Source organism: Engystomops pustulosus, chromosome 6 (assembly GCF_040894005.1).
Source record: "Engystomops pustulosus chromosome 6, aEngPut4.maternal, whole genome shotgun sequence".
NCBI classification, from domain to species: domain Eukaryota; kingdom Metazoa; phylum Chordata; class Amphibia; order Anura; family Leptodactylidae; genus Engystomops; species Engystomops pustulosus.
Window position 1 is genome coordinate 64,146,410 of NC_092416.1, and position 13,636 is coordinate 64,160,045.

At 44.8% G+C, this 13,636-nt stretch overlaps 1 protein-coding gene across 2 annotated transcripts; it reads right to left on the minus strand.

Moving 5' to 3' along the window:
- Nucleotides 1-1,203: 1,203 nt before the first annotated feature.
- LOC140135193 (nicotinamide N-methyltransferase-like) lies at nucleotides 1,204-13,223 on the minus strand. Of its 2 annotated transcripts, none has more exons than XM_072156344.1 (3): nucleotides 13,151-13,223; nucleotides 3,402-3,609; nucleotides 1,204-1,748 (listed from the first exon to the last, which is right to left on the minus strand). In XM_072156344.1, exons 1-3 carry the CDS (start codon nucleotides 13,158-13,160, stop codon nucleotides 1,310-1,312), a joined length of 657 nt encoding a protein of 218 aa, XP_072012445.1. In that variant the 5' UTR covers nucleotides 13,161-13,223; the 3' UTR covers nucleotides 1,204-1,309. The 2 variants fall into 2 exon arrangements, with proteins under 2 accessions (XP_072012445.1, XP_072012444.1); XM_072156343.1 differs by lacking the exon at nucleotides 13,151-13,223 and adding an exon at nucleotides 4,532-4,760.
- Between the last annotated feature and the right edge of the window lie 413 nt (nucleotides 13,224-13,636).

Here is a 13,636-nt window from a genome sequence, read left to right on the forward strand (position 1 = left end):
AAATGTAAATTATGTAAATCAATAGAGTAGTCATCCTTAGAGGAAAAATTGAATCCATTAAACACTGGCAGCAGCAGGATTCAATTATTCACAGTTGACAAGAGCAAGGCATACTTTCCATCGTGCCAAGTACACCCTCCACTGCCAATAATCTACCTATCCATTTTTCATTGGGCAGCCATGATGGTAATTATGAACATCCACTCTCTTTTAATAAATAAAAAAGCTGCTTCTTGAACCAGCCATCAGCCGAGGTCAATGGGACTGCAGAGAAGACTGTAGCTTAGTACCTACAGATGGGGGAGTACCCAGAATTGGTTAATAAAGAGAGAGTTAAAGTTGCATGCAGTTAGTGAGTGTGATAAGCCTGCCTAAATAAATGGGTTTTACGCTTTGGAGATTGGATATTAATCTGAAAGACCAGGGTAGAGTATTCCAGAGAATTGATGCAGCACAGGAGATTTTTTGGAGACAGGAGTGGGAGATTTGAAATAAGGAAAATAATCTAAAAGGTAGGGTGGTGCAGCATTATGTAGAGCTTTGTGGATGAGGGTGATTAATTTAAACCGTATTCAGAAGGAGATGGGTAACCAACGCAGTGACTGGCATAGCCGCATGTGTTTTTTTAACAATGAGCACCATTGCTCCATGTTTGCACCATTTTTTGTCTTTTTGTATTGTCTGGATCTTAATGGATTAAAATAAATAATACAGAATTTTAAAATATCCTCATCGAGTGCTGGTCCTACCTACTTTTCCAAATACCAGATATACCTGCTTGGTGCCAGCATGGGTAGTAGGTGGTAGAGGTGGGAATGAGCTCGAACCCAGTTTTTAGACACTTTTCAGACTAGTATGAAAAAGGGAGTGGCCTTGTAAAGTACATGCAGCCAAAAATTAAGTTGGCGTGTCAAAAAGTTATGCAGTGAGCCAGACCAACTAATACAAGGTGCAAAGTATAATGTAAACTATGCCAGATTGATTATGAAGCATTATACACAATGATAAATCTGGTGCAGAAGAAGACTGTCTAGTAAAAATCTACACTGGTCTAATGCGAGACTCATCAATATATCTCCTCCTTTTGTTTTGCCAGAGTTATTGCTGTGTAGCTACAACTTCACAATACTCCGTGCTGGAAACAAATCTCCCTTTTTAGCCATTAAGTAAACAGCATGTAACACAATTTGTACAACACAAACCTTTTGAGTTAATAATCAGCTTTTATTGCCTACCACAAAGAACAGCTCTAAAAGAGAGAATAAGATAATCATTGAAAATATTTATTTATGTCTTTGTTGTTTTAGACTTATGTTTTATTTTTTTGAGCCACAAGGAAGATATTTGCATATGAATCTGTAATGTGGGCACACAAGGTCTGATCAGGTATGTTATAAACTTCAGTATTCTTAATACTGTATCCAGCATCTATGACAGCGTTCCGTACTGCCTGTTCATCCAAAGCCAGACAGAAGAACTTCTCGTTTCCCACCTTATAAAAGGAGTCTCCAAGTACACCAATCAAAACCAAGTGTCCTCCAGGCTTCAGAAGGGTCGTAATATTCTTCAGAGAGCGGTTATACATGGCAATATCTCTGCAGGCTGTTTCCAAACATAGCGCTGTGATCAAGCAATCTGCAGGAGGGATCACTGTGGGATCCAGTGGATTACTCTTTGTTACATCACACTTGAGAACTTTCTGAATCTTGGATCGTAATTTGTTCTCTTTCTCCATCCAGTTGTCTCTGCTAAAAATATAATTTAAAAAAAATGATATAGAGAAAGCCAATGCTACTTCTATGGGGGTTTTAAAGGAATTAGGGCCAAATTTACTTTTACCTTGCTGTATAAACCCTCTCTATAATCAAGTGAATCTGCCCAAAGCTTGCAGCAAGGACTTACACTCACCGGCCACTGCTCGTTAACACTTAATTTCTAATCAGCCAATCACATGGCGGCAACTCAGTGCATTTAGGCATGTAGACATGGTCAAGACAATCTCCTGCAGTTCAAACCGAGCATCAGTATGGGGAAGAAAGGTGATTTGAGTGCCTTTGAATGTGGCATGGTTGTTGGTGCCAGAAGGGCTGGTCTGAGTATTTCAGAAACTGCTGATCTACTGGGATTTTCACACACAACCATCTCTAGGGTTTACAAAGAATGGTCCGAAAAAGAAAAAACATCCAGTGAGCGGCAGTTCTGTGGGCGGAAATGCCTTGTTGATGCCAGAGGTCAGAGGAGAATGGGCAGACTGGTTTCAGCTGATAGAAAGGCAACAGTGACTCAAATCGCCACCCGTTACAACCAAGGTAGGCAGAAGGGCATCTCTGAACGCACAGTACGTTGAACTTTGAGGCAGATGGGCTACAGCAGCAGAAGACCACACCGGGTGCCACTCCTTTCAGCTAAGAACAGGAAACTGAGGCTATAATTTGCACAAGCTCATCGAAATTGGACAGTAGAAGATTGGAAAAACGTTGCCTGGTCTGATGAGTCTCGATTTCTGCTGCGACATTCGGATGGTAGGGTCAGAATTTGGCGTCAACAACATGAAAGCATGGATCCATCCTGCCTTGTATCAACGGTTCAGGCTGGTGGTGGTGGTGTCATGGTGTGGGAAATATTTTCTTGGCACTCTTTGGGTCCCTTGGTACCAATTGAGCATCGTTGCAACGCCACAGCCTACCTGAGTATTGTTGCTGACCATGTCCATCCCTTTATGACCACAATGTACCCAACATCTGATGGCTACTTTCAGCAGGATAATGCGCCATGTCATAAAGCTGGAATCATCTCAGACTGGTTTCTAGAACATGACAATGAGGTCACTGTACTCAAATGGCCTCCACAGTCACCGGATCTCAATCCAATAGAGCATCTTTGGGATGTGGTGGAAAGGGAGATTCTCATCAAGGATGTGCAGCCGACAAATCTGCGGCAACTGTGTGATGCCATCATGTCAATATGGACCAAAATCTCTGAGGAATGCTTCCAGCAAAAGGGGGTCCAACCCGTTACTAGCATGGTGTACCTAATAAAGTGGCCGGTGAGTGGACATGTTCTAATAAAGTCTCTTTACAGCTGCCGTAACTGTTGGGTCACGTGACCAACCAGCATCAAGACTTTGGATTTCCTGTGATGTTGAGTCTCCTGCTGCTTTTTGGTGGATGGAGAGTTGCATGTCGACATTACTGCCTGCACAGCGCCCTCCGACCACTAAAAGGCAGCCGGACATGGGAAATCCTGATGGTGTTACACAATCTTTACCAGGGTAAGTGCTATATGGGTGACCCCAATAGGGTCTTGTACTGAGCTAGTGGAGTATTTTAATATTAGCCAACAACTTTAGGTCATTTACATAGGTAGAAATAGACAAAATGTAGTGTAGGTAAGCAATCTACCTGTGACCTTCCAGATCACAAACAGTCTTCACAATCTCTGACCAATCAAAAGTTCCTGGTTCTCTTCTCAACCATCTCTCCAGCTCTTGTCTATTACTATCTGTGAAGTCAGTTGTAATGATATGAGGAAATGATTCACAAGCAGAGAGGAGATGGTATATTGATGGTCCAGTTCCTATGTCAAGCAGCATATCTCCACCAAGGCCTCCTGAACAAAAAGAATAATTATTATTATAATAAATCATTATTAATATAAATGTATTCTGCAGTGCTTTACAGATCATGGGGTACATATATATACAAAATAAGCTAATAAAGAGCAATAACATGGAATAATAGGAACGAGGGCGCTGCTCACAAGAGCTTACAATCTTTGAGATGTATCAATATGCATATTGTAGAAATAAAAGAGTAGTAAGCAGTAGAAAACTATTTTCGGTAGTTTTAAAATCTGCAACTGCAAAGGTCAATTTACATACAAAAACCAACAGCAAGTGTTAATTGTTTCTGCTGAAACTCTGCACCACAGATCATGAGAATAGGGGTGTTTGGTAGCCCCAAATGCATATATGGACCTACTGCTGTATTCATCTCTATGGTGCTAACTAAAGTAAGTGAGCGTTGTGCTCAGCTATCCCAATATTTGAAAACAAATATTTCTGTTTTGCTGTTCATTTCTAGCAAGACTGCTGCAATAAATGTTTATGTTAGCATAGTATCTCTAGCATAACATACAAGTATATACCATACAGCTATGTATACGACTATATATGTAATCTATCTGTCAAAATGTAGCATAACAGCTGCACGGATATTACAATATACCAGTATATATTTAGGTTATACCACCATGATTTCCATCAAATCGCTATATAAAAGAAGATATAAAACAGATTCCAATAATACATACATAAACTGTATGATAAAATATACGCACATTATACTAACAAGGCTCATGTCACTAGTGTTAAAAAGATGCATGAAATTCATCACCTACATATAAAACTGTGAGCCCATGCTATAATGACTCCAAGCACTACATATAAGATGTATGATGCATGAGCTATATATCAGCATTTGCCCAGGTGATATAAGCAGGGTCTATGGTATATCACAAGCAGAACTCTTACCTGGCCCAAATGTTTCAAATAATTTTTTTAATCGAAATGCTAGAATGTCATCTCTTCCAGATCCCAGACTACAAAATGAGGCAAGATATGCTTTGGGGTCAAAGCTGGATTGATATATTTCTCCTCCAGTAAAATCCATCTTAGGAAACAGGAATGATCTTGTACTGTATGTTGTGGTATATAGAGGTTGTAACTGAAATAACCCTGATCTCAGACAGAACATCCACAGTTAATGATTTATGAAACTCTCACTGTTTTGTACTGTATTTGTGCATTTACCAAGCTTGACCTATAAACATCATGATTACTCAACATCAAGTTAATATCCACAAACTGCAAGTCATTGCTGTCTCCTGTCCTGTAAAATGTGCTGCCACAAAAGTGTCACTAGTGATTATCATCAATGTTTCTCTATCTATACTGTATGTTTCAAAATAATGATAACAAAAAGCAAACCTTAATTTATATAGCACCATCACATTCTGCATTGCATTGCAAACTATGGGACACATACATATACAAACAAAAAAGATATTACACAGTAATAGTGTCACAAGTGCTCCCATGACCCATATCTCGGGTCACTTCTTACCTGTCCCCGCTCCTGATCCTGGTTCTCGGGCCGTGCGAATGCGTCCCCATCTCCTAGGACGCGCACGCCGATTTCAGAATGTTTAATTTATTCGCTTTGCGGCGGGCTCTGGTGAAAACCGGGTGCCACTTACATTCCGGTCCCAGGTGTTAGCTTTCGTCATCATCCACAGTGGTCCAGGGGGTCCACTACCCCTGGAGCCTGACAAATAGTACTAATAATAATAACTCATAATAAGTAGTTGACATAACAAGAATTAGGGTTCTGCCCACAAAAATAAATTTTGTAATGTTAATTTAATATGTATTATCTGGTAATTGTTACAGCCCCATCTTGGGGCCTTCTTTGTTCTTAATGTGGTAGTATAAAATAAAATACCAATTTTCTCCCATGGGAACCACTGTAGTTTTCACCCTTGAAATGCTGACTTCATCATTCAGCTATACAGAAGAAGTTTTCTGAAGAGCCTGCAGTGGAGATAGGAGCATCTTCAGCCATCCTCCATCCAGCAGTCTACATTAGCATGCCATCGCTGCTACATTTTTAGTTGCCATCCAGCCTTACAGGTATGTATTAATGCATATTTTTCTGTTAGCATGTCTCCATCTCCTATTCCCAACCCATAGTTCCATGCTGGTCATATATAAGACAGCACATGTACTTGTATCTATGGATGTTCATCCTCACTGTTGTATTGTATGTACCTTTCATGCCCATGTATGTGTTTGCATATCCTGTATTATAGTGTATTACTACATGCCCGTATACATTACTAAGTGCACTATCTTTCTGTTCCAAGTTTCACCAGACTCTACAATAAAATTTGAATTGGGCACAACTCCAGAATCAATGAGCTGCTAAGGGGGAGTCTAGCTGCCTGTCAACGTATGCCTCTGACACATAAGGAGGACAGAACAATCTCCATAAGCCAGTAACCAGCTTTATCTATATCTACAGAACATGGCAGAGAGAGCAAACTGTACAGATGTACTCAAAAGTTTACATACCCCTGCAGAATTTTGGCTTTCTTGGCCTATGTTCAGTGAATATGAATGACAACACTAAATCTTTTTTTCCACTCATGGTTAGTGCTTGGCTGAAGGCATTTATTGTCAAAATACAGTGTTTTCTATTTTAAAATCATAATGACAGCCAAAAACTGTCAGCCAGCCAATGACCCTGATCAAAAGGTATTTTAATAGTATAAAGCAGGAAAGGTATACAAAAACATATACAAGGAATTGATCATGGCAGTCAGCAGAGGAAAACCAGGTGTTCTGTAAAAACCAGACCACGGTCAGGTAGAACAACCAAAATTTTGGCCACAAGAAGCAAAGAACTACAAATTATTGTTGTGGCTTATTCAACATGCAAAAGGAGGAGGAACTTGAAGAAAAATGGGCTGCATGGTTGAGTCCCCAGAAGAAAGCCATTACTGTGCAAACGCCATAAAGTATCTCGCCTACCAGTACGCCAGACAGCACAAGACAAGCCTCAAACTTCTGGAACGAGGTCATTTGGAACAATACCAAATCAAACTTTTTGGCCACAACCATAAAGTAAACCCATGATTGCCTCTTTTTATCAGACCATTAGCGATACTAGTGAGAGATGATTATGTGATCCAAGGATAAGGTCATGGTGTCATACAAGACAAAATTTGTCTGTATGTGGATAACCTAATGCTCTATTTGAGAGACCAGTGTCATTCCCTAGCTCAAAATCTAGATACCGGTAGTTATGTGAATCTGAATCTGATCTCAATTATAAAAACAATATGAACTAAAATTAATTGTTGGAATAGGCTGATGATGTCCAGAACGGATAGAATAGCGCTAATCAAAATGCTTTTATTTTTACAATTAATATTTGAATCAGCCACTCCTGGGTGGATAGAAGAATCAACTATAAAGTTTTTTTTCCTCCCCAAATCAATAGCTCTTGGGATGTAGAACAAATTTGTCTGGTATCTTTGTTATCTATATCCAGCAGTGTCTTTGCTATAGCCCTCAGATTACCTCAGTGCTGAAGTAGCTCCTTCCTCTGCCAATGCTGACAAGCCCTGTGAATCCATCAGATAAACAAATCTACGGTGTAACAGGAGGGGATCGGCTGCTGCTTCTTGGTCACAGAGGAGTTCGTGTGACTGTGCTTTCGCTATGTATGTAGTGGAGCTGGATGTGTACAAGTGGATACATATGTTTTCTACACACAGTAGTAAGGTACAAGATCTCCCCTGTAACCTATCAGTTCCTCCATACCAGTCTGTTATACTACAGAACATTCTCTGTCTATCTCTCCATCTCATGCTGTAGCCCTTCCCCCACCTTGCACTCGGCACTTTGTGCTCTTTGCAGAGAAGCAATGAACTCTTAATGCTCACCCAGTACAGGCTATACACTTTATGTAACTGTGATGGAAGCTGTCAGACTGGTCACCATATACATCCTGCATGTACACTGTGCAGTGCTCTGTGGATTTATTTGTGGGAAACTTAATGGAATTAATGCTAAATTACTTTGAGAGAAAACACAAGGCATCATGGGTAGATTGAATTGTAAGCAACTTCAGGGCAAGTACAGGAATACATTAGTCTCTGCCCACTTCACCTCTGGTGAGAGATTTTTGTGAAACACTTTCAGAACAGACAATGCCATAACTTTGTAAAAAAAAAAAAAAGGGGGGGGGGGGCGAGCAGCACAAAGTAGGCAATGTTCTGTTTGGTTTTAAACGGGGGACTCACATATGAGAAATTGGTAAAATTTGGTTACACTTTAATGTTATAGTATCTATTATGAATGACCTAATTTGGGGATGGAAGAAAGTCTGTATGAAGATATGCATGGGGGGTGTATTTGTATTGTTAGAAAATGGTGTAGCAGGAAGAGACCTAACAAAATTGAATAGCTGAGACTAACCAACAAAATAAAACAGACCATCTGGTTTACCAAACAGGGGCAAAAGTATGATTAAATGGAGGATAATCTTGGCAAAATGGGAATCATACATATCAGTAATTTTTTTTTCTCTACCAGTGGTAAGGGGAGGGTGCACATGGTTCCTTCCTTGTGTACTTCACTCAATCAGCCAGCAATTTTCATGCAGGACAATACCCCCTGTCTCACAACAAAACAGGTAAATATGTTCCTTAAAAGAAAAAACAGTTAAACAATGAAATGACCAGCACACAGAGTCCTGATCTAAGCCCAATAGAAAACATGGAAAATATTTGGTAACAAAGTTATGGCCAGGAAACCCACAATAGTCACAAAACTATGGAAGAGACCAAAATCCCACTTGAGCAGAGCAAGAGACAAGTGATGTCCTGTGGCCACAGATGTGCTTAAGTCACTCAAAGCAAAGGCCTATGCACTTCTACTGATTGGTGTAACTCAGAAAATTTAGTTAGAATTTTTCTCTGTGCTACAGTTATTTCTGTTCTATAATTATGAACATCATGTTTTTTGCAAAATAAAGGTTTTATGTTGATATAATTTGGTCATTTTGAAAACACTGGGGGTCATTTATTAAGGGCCCGATTCATGTTTTCCCGACGTGTTACCCGAATATTTCCGTTTTGCGCCTATTTTTCCTGTATTGCCCCGGGATTTTGGCGCATCGGCGCCGGCATGCACACGACGGAAATCGGGGGCGTGGCCGAATGAAAACCTGACGGATTCGGAAAAACCGCCGCATTTAAAAAAAAAAAAAAGTGTCGCTGGACTCGCGCTTACCTTTACCAGGAATAGGCCAGTGCACTCTGGCGGACCTCGGCGGACTTCAGTGCAGCAGCGACACCTGGTGGACGTCGGAGGAATTGCCTTAGTGAATCACCGGAAGACCCGAATCCACCGCAGAGAACGCGCCGCTGCATCGCGAAGGGACCAGGTAAGTAAATCTGCCCCAAAGTTCTAGGGACATGATGTAATTATACAGAAATTATATAAAATTTTGAGCAATGGATATTACATTATTTCTGAAAGAATCAAGTGATCTTTTATTTTGATCCCATGATACTGGCGGCACCTCTTAGACACCTCTTAATGACCGGTATGTATATTTTATTGGCAAAGCAACAATACTTTGGTTTATGCAAGCTGTAACTTGCATTGTAACAGCCTATAGTGACAGAGCACAGAGGGGCTTTGGTAATGTCATCCCAGAGGGAGTTTTTAAAAGTTTATTTTAGAAGGAAGGAGGCAATAGATAACAAATATATGAAGATTACCATAGTGAAATGGACAAATAAACACAATTTTCTTGTGGACATCACTTTAATTCCTAAAGGAAATCTACCATTTGATTTCATGCACTGTGAACCAAACATACCTTGAGAATGCTGTAGCAGCACTGATGCAGAAACATATCTTGTTTAATCCCTAAACTGCCTTGTTTTGCTGAAAGAAAATGATAAATTTATGATTATGATAATGAGGCTCTGGCGCTCTTGTGGCTGCCCCTTAGCTTAATTATGCACTGCTTCAGAGAACACTCTCTGGCAGGCAGAAATAATTAATCACTGCACTATCCCCCAGCTGCTGTGTATGAGTCATCCAGCTTAGGTTGATTAGTCCTATCTGGAAAGCTCAGGAAGCTCTGTGTGTAATGTGTAAGCCAGTATGCACCCAGCTTTCCCGAGGTCCTGAATTTTATAATTGTTTTTGAGCAAAACCACTTGGATCAGGGATTAAACAAAATATGCTTCTGCATCACTGTCGTTACAGCATTCTCAAGGTATATTTGGTCCACAATGCATAAAAACAAATGGCGGATTTCCTTTAAAGTCAATACAATCATGTAGATACAACATTTATATAGTTTGGTTATTAAAAATAGTTGCAAAAAATGTTTTTGTATCACTATATAGTATTCTGAAACCTTCAACTCTAAATTGTAGGACCTGTGCAACGTTTGATTTAATCAGATTGGCAAAATGGTGAAAATTTGGTGATAGAATATACTGCGATACTGTTGTCAATAAACTACTCATCTGGCAGACAGTTATAGATGGTGCTGAATGGAAGCACTGGGAACTTTGGAAAATCTTTAGAATGCCATGGCAACCGAAGGCACCTCCTGATGATCTCACACACCCATGTACTGCTACAGTTTAGGTCAGTGATGGCTAACCTATGGCACTGGTGCCAGAGGTGGCACTCGGAGCCCTTTCTGTGGGCACTCAGGGCATCACCAGAGATGACTCCAGGTATCTTCCTGCAGTCCCAGACAGCCCAGGACTTGCTGTGCACAGAGGTATTTTAAAGTGACAGCTCTACCTGGGACTATTTTCTGCTTTATTGGTGCCTCAGGGGCTGGTATCAATGAAAACTGTAACAGAGAAGGGAGTATAAATCACACATTACATTTCTGTGTTGGCACTTTGCGATAAATAAGCGGGTCTTTGTTGTAGTTTGGGCACTCTGTCTCTAAAAGGTTTGCCATCACTGGTTTAGGTGCTTTGATCGGGATAAACAGGTTAACCGGAGCAAGACTGGAGGGATTGCAACATAACACATAAAGGCTTATTTACTAAGGGCCAAGCGGCCACATTATTGTGGTTTTTCCCGACTTTCCGGGGATTGTGCCGGGGATTGTGTTGCACACGATCGGATTGCCTTTATATTTCGTTTTCCACTTTTATTTATCTCCCCAAACTTACACATAATTCAATCTATATTCCTACCCCTTCCCCTCCTCATATGGTGTGGTGCCTGTTCTCTATCCTCCTCATAATGTGGCCTCCTGTCCTCCATCCGCCTCCTGTCCCCAGCCTCCACCTGTACTCCAGTCCCACAGTCCCCTCAAGAATCCTCCTGTCCTCCGACCTCCCCCTCCAGCATCCTCCTCCTGTCCCCCAGCCTCCTCCTCCTGTCCCACAGTCCCCTCCAGAATCCTCCTGTCCTCCGACCTCCCCCTCCAGCATCCTCCTTCTGTCCCCCAGCCTCCTCCTCCTGTCCCCCAGCCTCCTCAAGCATCCTCATGTCCTCCAGCCTCCTCCTCCTGTCCCCAGCCTCCACCTCTCCTCCAGCATCCTCCTCCTGTCCCCAGCCTCCTCCTCCTGTCCTCCAGCATCCTCCTGTCCTCCAGCCTCCTCCTCCTGTCCCCAGCCTCCTCCTCCTGTCCTCCAGCATCCTCCTGTCCTCCAGCCTCCTCCTCCTGTCCTCCAGCCTCCGCCTCCTCCTCTAATCTCCTCCTCCAGCCACCTGTCCCCCAGCCTCCACCTGTCCTCCACCAGCCTCCAGTCTCCTCCTGTCCTCCAACAGCCTCCAGTCTCCTCCTGTCCCCCAGCTGCCTTTAGCATTCTCCTATTCCCCAGCATCCTCCTGTCCTCCAGCCTCCTCCTGTCCTCCAGCCTCCGCCTCCTCCTCTAATCTCCTCCTGTAGCCTCCTGTCCTCCAGCCACCTGTCCCCCAGCCTCCACCTGTCCTCCACCAGCCTCCAACAGCCTCCAGTCTCCTCCTGTCCCCCAGCCTCCTCCTGTCCTCCGACAGCACCCAGCAGCCTTCTCCTGTCCTCCAGCAGCACCCACCAGCCTCCTCTTGTCCTCCAGCAGCACCCAGCAGCCTTCTCCTGTCCTCCAGAAGCACCCAGCAGCCTCCTCCTGTCCTCCAGCAGCACCCAGCAGCCTTCTCCTGTCCTCCAGCAGCACCCAACAGCCTCCTTCTGTCCTCCAGCAGAACCCAGCAGCCTCCTTCTGCCCTCCAGCAGCACCCAGCAGCCTCCTCCTGTCCTCCAGCAGCACCCAGCAGCCTCCCCTGTCCTCCAGCTACACCCAGCAGCCTCCTCCTGTCCTCCAGCAGAACCCAGCAACCTCCTCCTGTCCTCCAGCAGCGTCCAGCAGCCTCCCCTGTCCTTCATCAGCACCCAGCAGCCTCCTCCTGTCCTCCAGCAGCCTCCTCCTGTCCTCCAGCAGCACCCAGCAGCCTCCTCCTGTCCTCCAGCAGCACCCAGCAGCCTCCTCCTGTCCTCCAGCTGCACCCAGCAGCCTCCCCCTGTCCTTCAGCAGCACCCAGCAGCCTCCTCCTGTCCTCCAGCCTCCTCCTGTCCTCCAGCCTCCGCCTCCTCCTCTAATCTCCTCCTGTAGCCTCCTGTCCTCCAGCCACCTGTCCCCCAGCCTCCACCTGTCCTCCACCAGCCTCCAGTCTCCTCCTGTCCTCCAACAGCCTCCAGTCTCCTCCTGTCCCCCAGCCTCCTCCTGTCCTCCGGCAGCACCAAGCAGCCTTCTCCTGTCCTCCAGCAGCACCCACCAGCCTCCTCTTGTCCTCCAGCAGCACCCAGCAGCCTTCTCCTGTCCTCCAGAAGCACCCAGCAGCCTCCCCCTGTCCTCCAGCAGCCTTCTCAAGTCCTCCAGCAGCACCCAACAGCCTCCTTCTGTCCTCCAGCAGAACCCAGCAGCCTCCTCCTGCCCTCCAGCAGCACCCAGCAGCCTCCTCCTGTCCTCCAGCAGCACCCAGCAGCCTCCCCTGTCCTCCAGCTACACCCAGCAGCCTCCTCCTGTCCTCCAGCAGAACCCAGCAACCTCCTCCTGTCCTCCAGCAGCTTCCAGCAGCCTCCCCTGTCCTTCATCAGCACCCAGCAGCCTCCTCCTGTCCTCCAGCAGCCTCCTCCTGTCCTCCAGCAGCACCCAGCAGCCTCCTCCTGTCCTCCAGCAGCACCCAGCAGCCTCCTCCTGTCCTCCAGCTGCACCCAGCAGCCTCCCCCTGTCCTTCTGCAGCACCCAGCAGCCTCCTCCTGTCCTCCAGCACCCTCCTCCTGTCCTCCAGCAGCACACAGCAGACTCCTCCTGTCCTCCAGAAGCCTTCTTCCTCTATTCTGCTCCAGTCCCCAGCATATTCCTGTCCCCCAGCCCCTCTGTCCTCTATCCTCCTCCTGTGGCCTCCAGCCCCCCTATCCTCCTTCTGTAGACTCCAGCCCCACCTGCCCTCCTCCTGTAGCCTCCAGCCCCCCCTGTCCTCTATTCTCCTCCTAGTCTCCTCTTCCTGTGGCCTCCATCCCCTGGTAGTAAATAAAAACCCTCAGTTTCTTACCTTTCCTCATTCCCCCGCAGTCAATCAGTATTCTTCTGACTGACTCATGGAGGGGGTGTGGTCATCCGGGGGTGGAGCTACCTCCTCACATGACTTGTGCAGGAGTGAGGAGGTAGCAGAGGCTGGTCCCGCCTCCTCCTGGCCCCCCTGCCTCGGCTGCTCTGCAGGTCTAAACAACAGGGTCTAAAGGAGGCGGAACAAAGCGGGAAAAGTGGGCGCAGTCGGAGAATTCTCCCAGCCGCCCATGGCAGCATGACAGAGCTCAAAAAATGGGACTGTCACGCTAAATCCGGGACGGTTGGGAGGTAAGTGTTCATATATGTTGGTTATATGATGAAAAAGAATTTCCCATTTGGTTTCAATCCCAGGAGATGTTGGCTTTTCTTTGGCAGTGATGTGTTATTTTTTTCTATGACAAAGTATTTCTACAAGTAGCAAAGTTATATGCTCTCCGCTAACCCGACACTTCTCTCAAAAGGATTTCCT

Bases quoted from the DNA above. Each gene is read 5' to 3' on its own strand.
- LOC140135193 (XM_072156343.1), bottom strand. From the start codon at position 4,754: ATGTTCTGTCTGAGATCAGGGTTATTTCAGTTACAACCTCTATATACC. The intron at 3,610-4,531 runs GTAAGAGTTCTG...CTTTTTGTTCAG, and splicing joins ATTTGAAACATTTGGGCCAG to GAGGCCTTGGTGGAGATATG. The intron at 1,749-3,401 runs GTAGATTGCTTA...TTATATTTTTAG, and splicing joins TGTGATCTGGAAGGTCACAG to CAGAGACAACTGGATGGAGA.